Source organism: Buteo buteo, unplaced genomic scaffold (assembly GCF_964188355.1).
Source record: "Buteo buteo unplaced genomic scaffold, bButBut1.hap1.1 HAP1_SCAFFOLD_227, whole genome shotgun sequence".
Classification (NCBI taxonomy): Eukaryota; Metazoa; Chordata; class Aves; order Accipitriformes; family Accipitridae; genus Buteo; species Buteo buteo.
The window spans coordinates 16,102-26,131 of NW_027439391.1; the positions used below are offsets into that span (position 1 = coordinate 16,102).

Genomic DNA, 10,030 nt, shown 5'->3' on the forward strand with positions numbered 1-10,030 from the left:
GTCTCGTAGGATCTACGGGGCGCCACAAATCTGACTGCATTTCCCCAGATCTATGGGGCTCCCTGAAACTGCCAGCATCTCCCCAGATCTATGGGGCTCCTTGAAAACTCCAATGTCTCCCAGGATCTATGGGGCACCCTGAATACGATAGTGACTCCCAGGACCTATGGGGTGCCCCGAAACCGCCGGTGTCTCATAGGATCTAAGGCGTGCCCCAAATCTGACGGCGTTTCCCCAGGTCTATGGGGCTCCTTAAAACTGTCAGTGTCTCCCCAGATCTATGAGGTGCCTCAAAACTAGCAGCATCTCCCCAGGTCTATGGGGCTCCCTGAAACCGCTATCATTTCCCCAGATCTATGGAGTTTCCTAAAACTGCCAGTATCTCCCAAGATCTATTACACGCCTCGAAACCGCCATCATCTCCCCAGATCTAACGGGCTCCCTGAAACTGCCAGCATCTCCCCACATCTATGGGGCTCCTCAAAACCGCCAATGTCTGCCAGGATCTATGGGGCACCCTGAATACGATAGTGACTCCCAGGGCCTATGGGGTGCCCAGAAACCACCAGTGTCTCGTAGGATCTATGGGGCATCCTTAATATGATGGTTACTCCCTCGACCTAGTGGGGTGCCCCGAAACCACCAGTGTCTCATAGGATCTATGGGGCGCCCCAAATCCGACAGCATTTCCCCAGATCTATGGGGGTCCCCGAAACCGCCATCACCTACCCAGATCTATGGGGTGCATCGATACTAAGAGCGTCTCTCCAGATCTATGGGGCTCCCTGAAACTGCCAGCATCTCCCCACATCTATGGGGCTTTTCAAAACCGCCAATGTCACCCAGGATCAATGGGGCATCCTAAATATGATAGTGACTTCCAGGGCCTGTGGGGTGTGCCAGAACCGCCAGTATCTCGTAGGATCTATGGGGCACCCCAAATTCGACAGCATTTCCCCAGGTCTATGGGGCTCCCTGAAACTGCCATCCTCTCCCCACATCTATGGAGTTTCCTAAAAATGCCAGCATCTCCCCAGATCTATGGGATGCATCGAAACCGCCATCATCTCCCCAGATCAATGGAGCTCCAGGAAACTGCCAGCATCTGCCCACTTCTATGGGGCTCCTCAAAACCGCCAATGTCTCCCAGAATCAGTGGGGCACCCTGAATATCATAGTGACTCCCAGGACCTATGGGGTGCCTCTGCAACACAAACCCCTGGTGTGAGTCCTTGCCCTCCATGGTCACACACTACAAGCTATACCCTGGTATTTTTCTCTCCCTGGCACTTTCCAGCCCAGCACAGCTCCCCCTAAACAATTCCTACCTCCCCTGACCTCCCTCCACCTCCATTGTGCTCTCCCCACCACAGCCCAGTCTGGGCTGCTCCCATAGCAGTGCCCTCCACAGGGTGCTGCAGAGCTCTGGGCACTCACCCCACAGCCCCAGACCCTCTGAAGGGGGAAACAGCTCCTCAGGGGTGGAAAGGGGTGAGTCCCAGGGGGGCATCCATGGCACAAGGCCTGAGGAGATCCCCTTGTATGATGGAAATGCTGTAATGGAGGCCAGCTCTGTCACACAAGTGCCCACTGCCTGTCCTGGACTGCAGCCACAGGCCTGCCACACAGCAGGACTCTAACCATGCCTGAAGAGCACTCAGGCCTTCCACCAACCCAAGGGTTCAGAAGGAAAGCATGGAAGTGGGAAGAGAGCAGCTCAGCAAAGACCAAGCACTGGTGCTCCCAGGCAGTGCTGCTGTGCTGGGACTCTTTTCTTCTTCCCCTCTGCACACAGGCACTGCTCCCTGCAGCTGCAGAGAAGGTCTTGGAGGAAGGATCTCAGAAAAACAAGTCATTGCAGGGCCCTTTATTTTGGTTAAATATATAGAGGGTATGGCTCCTCATTTGCACAGCCTCCAGGTCACAGAAAATCTGGATAGAGTGTAAATTAGAAACCAGAGGAAGAAACAATTCTTTGTGGAAAGCATTCAGATAAGTAAAACAAAGAAAAAAGAGCAATCAAAAACCATACTCAAACCCTAAAATGTTCATAAAAAACCCGCCAGATAACAGGCTGGGCTTGTAATGAGATATGAGTCCTATGCAAAAGACAACATGCAGTTCATTTCTTCTGAACAGTATCCAGTGATTAGTTTTCTTAGGGCATCCTTGATCTCACGGTTTCTCATGCTGTAGATGAGGGGGTTCAAGGCTGGAGGCACCACTGAGTACAGAACTGCCACCAGCAGGTTCAGGGATGGGGAGGAGATGGAGGGGGGCTTCAGGTAGGCAAACATGGCAGTGCTTACAAACAAGGAGACCACAGTGAGGTGAGGGAGGCAGGTGGAAAAGGCTTTGTGCTGTCCCTGCTCAGAGGGGACCCTCAGCACGGCTCTGAAGATCTGCCCATAGGACAGCACAATGAAAATAAAACACCCAACAGCTAAACATACAACAACTACAAGTACCCCAACTTCCCTGAGGTAGGCATCTGAGCAGGCAAGCTTGAGGATCTGGGGGATTTCACAGAAGAACTGGTCCACAGCATTGCCTCGGCAGAGGAGTAGTGAAAATGTACTGGCAGTGTGCAGCACAGCATTGAGAAACGCACTGCCCCAGGCAGCTGCTGCCATGTGGACACAAGCTCTGCTGCCCAGGAGGGTCCCGTAGTGCAGGGGTTTGCAGATGGCAACGTAGCGGTCATAGGCCATGACAGTGAGAAGAAAATACTCTGCTGAGATCAAAAAGACTAACAGAAAGACCTGTGCAGCACATCCTGGGTAGGAGATGGCCCTGGTGTCCCAGAGGGAGTTGGCCATGGCTTTGGGGACAGTGGTGGAGATGGAGCCCAGGTCAAGGAGGGAGAGGTTGAGGAGGAAGAAGTACATGGGTGTGTGGAGGTGGTGGTCACAGGCTATGGCGGTGATAATGAGGCCGTTGGCCAGGAGGGCAGCCAGGTAGATGCCCAGGAAGAGCCAGAAGTGCAAGAGCTGCAGCTCCCTCATGTCTGCAAATGCCAGGAGGAGGAACTGGGTGATGGAGCTGCTGTTAGACATCTGCTGCCTCTAGGTGTGGAGCACTGAACAGGGAGGCAAGGGCAGTGACAAGTTACGACATTAGTCTCTGACCAAAATCAAAGCTATTTCTCCTACTACACGTTCACAGCACCTTTACTATGGCAATGATATTTTTCTTCAGCTCCATTGCTGGAGCTCTGGTTGGTGCTGGCTGAGTGTGCCCTGAGGATCAGGACCTCTGCCTACTGGTTGCCAAGGAATCAGCTTTGCTCTGTAGCAGTGGCTTTCTGGGAATGTTTTCTGTCAGTCCTGGTGTTTGAATTGGTCAGATGAATCTGCTCCTAATGTAAAAGTGCTTGTCAGCATCTGCACTCCCAGGGCTAAGAAAACACAATCAAAGCATTGTTTGGGGTGGGGGGCAGGGGGCGAGGGGGGTAGTGGTGGTGTTTACATCTCTTCCCCATCTCACCGTGAGATTTTCTGGGATTTCAAAAAAACCTCATCATTTCTGCTGCACTCGGAGAAAATAAAGTGGGTCCTGTGAGGAAAGAGTTCTGCCTGCGGCTTAGTGCAGAGCGAGGGGAGCTGTTCTGTCACTCTGTCTTGTGGCCAGATACGCTGAGATCTCACCTTTCTGAGATGGAGGGTAATCACACCGCTGTGTTAACCTGAAAAGTCTCCAGGCGCTACTGAGAGCAGAGAGACCCACTGCCCAGCACCAAGTGTCTCCCCCTTTCTCAAGGTCTCCTCACCTTACCTCTTGCCAAGGACACACACGGTTCATTTCACAAACCCAGCAGCATTTCCTTCAGTCATAGTGTCTCTGTGAGTTTGCATGGGGCATTCAGGAACACAAAGATGCTGTGGGACAGACCTGCATCCTGGAGGGCAGCTCACAGCTTGGAAGGACACCCCAAGAAAATAGCCAAGTGTCCTGATGATGGTATCTCAGGAAGGGAGAGTCAGCTCATTTCCTAGGGAATGACACAGGCTGCATTGCCCACAGCCCCACAGCTTGGAGGAAAGCTTGGACACCTGTAACCTTGTTCCCATGGACACAGCTGCATGGGAGGACCCACAAGATCAGTGTGTGACTCTGCAGCTGAAACTCCCACCCCCAGAGAGCCTGGCAGCAAGAACAAGGTAACAGTAGCAATAACACAGACTACTGGAGAAGCAAGGAAAAATAGAGTGAGGGTCTGGCTCAGAGAGGCAAAGGCAGAGGCAGCCAGGCACTCAGGAAAGAGTTACCCTTACCCAGCTGTACACGCTGTTTTCCAGACACCAACACAGCCAGGCAGTTGTTCTCAGTCCCTGTGCTCTACTTCAGGAGGCTCCTATCAGACTGACTGATCCCTCGGCGTTACAGCTCAGGAGTCTTTGACTTTTTCACGCATGACAGCTCCTTTTCTATTTCCCTCTGAAAACTCCCCAAGAGTAGGAAACAGAAAACACAAACTCAGGAAAGCTCCTGATGTTTATAGCAATCCCTGCTTTGACCCTGCCCTTGAAAAGTGCCCTCGGAAATGTCCTGCGGATGATCTGGAGCTGTGAGCAGCCCTGATCCACACAGCATCCTCTTGTCAGCAGAAGGACCCTGCCCTGCTGCAAGTTGCTTCTTCCACCCACAGCTTCTCCCCACTCTGCTGTTATAGTTCCCCAGGCAGGCAGAGTACTTACCCCGACCAGCGGCAGAGTCCCTGCCCCAGCACACAGCCCCCTGGCCGCAAGGACCCTGCTCAGAAGGACAGCCCTGGGCACCCCTGGCTGCACACCCACCTTCACACTCTGCAGCCATCCCCGGGTGAAGGCAGCTGACATGCCCTGTCCCTCTGAGGCTGCAGCAGGGAAGCTGTGCTCCAAAGCGCGTCCTTTTTCTCTGCACTGCACAAACTGTGAGAGTCCTCCTGACAGATCCTATAGGCTGTGGGATGTGCCAGCTTTAGGAGGTCATTCCAGGAACCACAGCTGCATTGCCCCGCAGCAAGCACTTAACCTGTTAAGGGCTGTGATGATTCTTCTCCAGGTCGGCTTTTCTCCGTCTTCCCACCCCAGGCTGCCTTTAACCTCTCTCTCTGCCTCACTCCTCTCCCCTCGGTGCCTGCAGGCAGTGCCCTCAGCCCGTAGTTCCCCAGATCCTCCTTCCAGCCCTTCTGGTAGACGGTTGCCACATTTGCTAACCTCCAGTTGACTGGGACATCCCCCGGTTAGCCAGGACTGCTGATAAATGATGGAAAGTAGCTTGGTGAGCACCTCCACCAGCTCCCTCGGTACCCTTGGGTGGATCCCATCCGGACCCACAGACATGTCTAAGTGATGTAGCAGGTCGCTAACCATTTCCCCTTGGATTATGGGGGCTTCGTTTTGCTCCCTGTCTTCCAGCTCAGGGGTCTTACTATTGAAGACTGAAGCAAAGGCGGCAGCTTATCCTTTTCCTCAGCCTTTGTCACTATCTTTCCCCCTGCCCCACATCAAATAAAGGATGGAGAGTCCCCTTAGCCTTCCTTTTGTTCCAAATGTATTTATAGAAACATTTTTTTCTTGTCTTTTACAGCAGCAGTCAGATTAAGTTCTAGTTGGGCTTTGGCCCTTCTAATTTTCTCCCTGCATAACCTCATGACATCCTTGTAGTGCTCCTGAGTTGCCTGCCCCTTCTTCCAAAGGCCCGTGTGTCCATTTATTTAGTTTGTTATTCCTATTTTCTAATTTTTTTCCTCTCTTAACACCTTCAACTTTGAATTTTTGTTTCTATGTGTACTTTTATCTAGTTTTCTGTCCCTATTTTTATTTTTTTTTCCCTGCCTGGCCTGTACCCCATCACTTTTGAAATTTTATTTCTATGTCTACTTTTATCAACTTGTCTATTGCTATTTTTTAATTTTTTCCTGTCTGTCCTGTACTTTTGCTTTTAGAATTTTTATTGAATGTCTACTTTGATTAACTGTGTTTATTTTTCAATTTGTTCTTGTCTGTCTTATAGCCTGTCGCTTTTAAAATTTTCTTTTTATGTCTTCCCCACCCCATGGTTCATCCTGAGGCTTTAGAGGATCTTATCAAAGTGCTTTTATGCCTGGAGTGTCATTTGTACCCCTCTCGGCTTGTCAGAACATCTCCTCTTCCTCAGAGCACTCTTTGTGTCCTCTCCTCCATCTTGCTTGCCTCCAGTGGGTCAGTGTCTCCCTCCTGACATCTGTACCCTGTTCAAATCCTCTCCCGAGTACCTTTGTGCCCTCAAGCCTTCTTCTGTGTCTCTGGCCACCTCAGCACCCCTCTACTTCTGTCACGACGCTTCCTGCGAGTGTCCTTGAGTTCCATCACTATCCTTGAGTTCTGCAGCAGGCCTTGTTTTTTTCTTACTCAGAGACAACTCTTCCTCCGGCTTTCGTTATGCCCCAGAGCACTCTTGCCTTCCCTTCTGCCATGTCAGATGCCTCCATTCGGTCCCCGGTGTTAAAGTATTTTCAATCATGAGTTTCTCTAGGTTTGCTTTATTAACAACTCAGAGCTGGGCCAAAACCACAGTGAATGGCAAACTTCCAAAAATTTCTCAGTCTTACATACCTTTTACCACCCGTTACCCCAGTCCAAAATCTTTGCAATTTTCCAGTTGGTCTCTGTTCCCATGTCGTTATCATTCATCAATTTATCTCATCAGTTCTGGTGTCCCGGTTCTTCTGAAGTTAGTGGTCGTAGGCAGAAGGTCTTGGGTCACCACAATCACTTATCTTCTTACACATCAAAGATCAGCTTTGAATTTCTGAAAATCACGCAGGCTATTCTGTTAATTTATCTTGTTCTAAAGTTAATCGCTTACTCCCATGTCTTAGGTCTAAGATGTATGATCCTTCTTCTGTTGATTCAGCTTGACTGGGTTTCAAGCCAGCCATGGTGGGGGCTACGCATAGGACAAATAAGCAGCTTATGCATATTGTTTTATAAGCACCTGCATTCTATTAATCACATCTAAAGCAATCTCTAATCATTAGTTATATGTCTGGTATGAATAGTCTTAGAAACAATAAGGCTTAAGGCCTAGTTCCTTTTACAATTCCTTCCTTCTGTTTTTCATCGCACTCCTGCGATCCTATTGATAACTCCACATTTGTCTTTCTGTCTTCTGTACTATCCTAGAGCTGCAACCTACACAGCACTGAAACAAAACAATCACACATACTACTATGATTATAACAACAAGGACTATTGCAATTAATTTTTTTTACCCAAGTAGTCACATTTGGAAACCAAGACACTAACCAAGAGAATGTGTCAGAAAATCCCCAAGATATGTCATCTCTTTGAATTTGTTGCATTGTGGCACTAACCTCCCAAATTTTCTGGACATATGTCATTAATTCTCCCGATCGATCAGTATATGTAGAGCAACTAGTATTTAGGACAGTACAAACTCCACCTTGTGAAGCCAGAATCACGTCTAAGGCCATTTGGTTTTGAATAGTTATTTTTAAAAGTTCAGTTACCTCTATCTGGAGAGTGGAAAGTCCGTGAGCAGTTGAATTTGCTAATTTTTCAATTTCTCCAGAGACATTTCAGACTGCTTTTTCCAATTCACTTACTCCTAAAGCCAGAATTAACCATCTAACAAATGAATGGAACCCTGTTGGTCTTTCAATCAAGGGATTTAAAGTTCTTCGAATTTGAGATAAAAAGGTTCTGTGCCATGTTGCACTTGAGACAGTTTTTGGGTGAATTTCCAAATCTGTAGACATTACTCCTAGGGTACAAATACCTCCCCAACCTGGAGGCAAAGCTTTATAGGCTTTGCTGCCACATAACCAAAAAATACCTAAGTCCTCAGGTGCTCACCAACTTAAACGCAATCCTGAGTTGATAGAAGTTGTGTTTTGGCATTGAGTCCAAATTCCTACAAATGAATGATTTCTGCATAAATGTTGATTATCAGCACTTGGGGGATAACATCTTTGTAGACAGTGGGCTTGTGAATAGTCTCCTGAATTTGATAGTCTAATTTCCCAAATTTGTTCTTCATAAGATATGGAAAAAGTAGTATTGGACCAGTATTTTTTCCAATTTGCACTTTTAGGAATGGGTATTCCTACTAACTGAAATCCTTGATTCACTGTCTTTGGTAGAGCAACACAAATCCAACATTCACTTAAATTTAGATTTTCAGTAAAAGATTTCATCAACGACACATGCATATTGTTGGTCCAGGCATTTTCTACTTGGTGAACATCCCTAGGTTTCCGTACCAATTGTTTTAGCACATTCAGAGATGACATGTTATAATATGAATGAGGATAATGCGTGTGACGGTGCCAAAAATTCCACTCAAGATAAGGTCCTCGTTTGATTATTAGAATCCTAAATTTGAAAGTAAAACGATTGCTTAATAGAATCGATGACAGCACCAGTCTCGGTTACCATAAATTCCCCACATTTGATGGTCAAAGCACCATGTCCCAATTCCCCCTGTTGGTTCTTGAAGGTGAATATGATATACAGGATAAGTTCTTCGACTGCCATATCCCCACCACCGTTTAGAAAAGCCATGACCGTCGGACCAAATATCCCACGAATCGTCAAGTCTACTTCTAACACTAGCACAGAATTCGAGAAAATTAAAAAAACGGGTAAATGGGGTGTCTCTGCCTGGTCTTCGGATAACTAGCCGAAAAAATGACCTGTCCAGGCACTGCCTGTAGGTCTATAATTTGGACTGAAAGCTGAAAAGAACGATCACTGTATATAAATAATAACTCTTCTATTGGTACGGGCATCTCCATGGCGCAATGCAAATTTTGTCCACAAGGTGTCACTCCAGGGTAAAATACAAACACAAAAAGTAGTAATACGTTGCAATTGTCCATTATTCTTTAGATTCTTTGCGGGCATGCGAATGACGGATTCAATTTTCTTTCCCAGATACCTTAATGGCATAAAAAGAAGTTAGTAAAACAGCATAAGGTCCTTCCCATTTTGCTTCAAATCTGTTTGTTCTTTTGAAATTCTTTATGTAAATTTTGGCTGTATATCATGAACTGGGATTTCAGGGCTTATTCCCTGATACCAATAGGCATGGTTACGCATTTGGAAAAAGGAATTTTGCAAATACAAAAGGTATTGTGTTACCTGTTCATCTCCATCCAAGAGGCTAGTCTTTGCTGCCACATACGTACCCAGAACAGCAAGTATTCTCCCAGAAAGGATCTCTGCCAGAGAAACTCCAATTGGTTGCCGTGGAGTATTCCTAATATCCCACCAAACTAAATTTAAGGCCTCAGGCCATTTCAAACCAGTCTGTTTACAAACTTGTACTAATTTCTCCTTTCATTCATTCTCCCTGACCGGATGATTCAGGGTGATGCAGATTATGAAATTTATTTAAAATCCCCCCAGAATTATAAATCTGAATCAGGATAGCAGCTGTGAAATGACTCCCTCGATCTCAGTCAATTACTTCAGGAACCCCATACCTTGGAATGATTTCTTTCAATAAGGCTTTTACTGCTGCCTTAGAATCATTTTTCCTAGTCGGGAGAGCTTCCACCCATCCTGATAGCTGATCAACGATCACTAACGTGTAAGAGTACCCCATTGTTTTTGGCACATCTGCATAATCAATTTGGAGTTTTTGAAAAGGAAAGGTGGCTGGAGGTCTTTTCCCACCAGGAGGTTTAATTTGCACCGAAGCATATTGTCTGCAAAGTTTATATCCTTCACAAATTCTTTTTGCTGCTGCATAAATTCCTGGGGCTGTCCAGAGTCTCTGGATTCAGAGCGCGAGGCTCTCCGGTCTCCCGTGGGTCCTCTCATGGTGCCACGTGTTATCCGTAATAAATACCTTTTTGGAAGGAGAGGTTTGTTATTCAGAATCCACTGCCCTTCTCGCTGGTGGGCTCCCAGCCGAGTCCAGTGTTGTTTCTCTTCTTCAGGGAGGTCTTCATCCAGCTTATTCACATCCGGGAGCTCAAATGTTATGTCATGTTGTAACAGAGACAGAGCGGATACGACCTGTCGCGCTGCTGCTCTAG

General features: G+C 47.4%; 1 protein-coding gene across 1 annotated transcript; it reads right to left on the reverse strand.

Moving 5' to 3' along the window:
• Positions 1 to 2,099: 2,099 nt before the first annotated feature.
• On the reverse strand, positions 2,100 to 3,101 carry LOC142028271 (olfactory receptor 14A16-like). Its single transcript, XM_075022228.1, has one exon. It carries the CDS (start codon positions 3,054 to 3,056, stop codon positions 2,100 to 2,102), a length of 957 nt encoding a protein of 318 aa, XP_074878329.1. The 5' UTR covers positions 3,057 to 3,101.
• Positions 3,102 to 10,030: the final 6,929 nt, after the last annotated feature.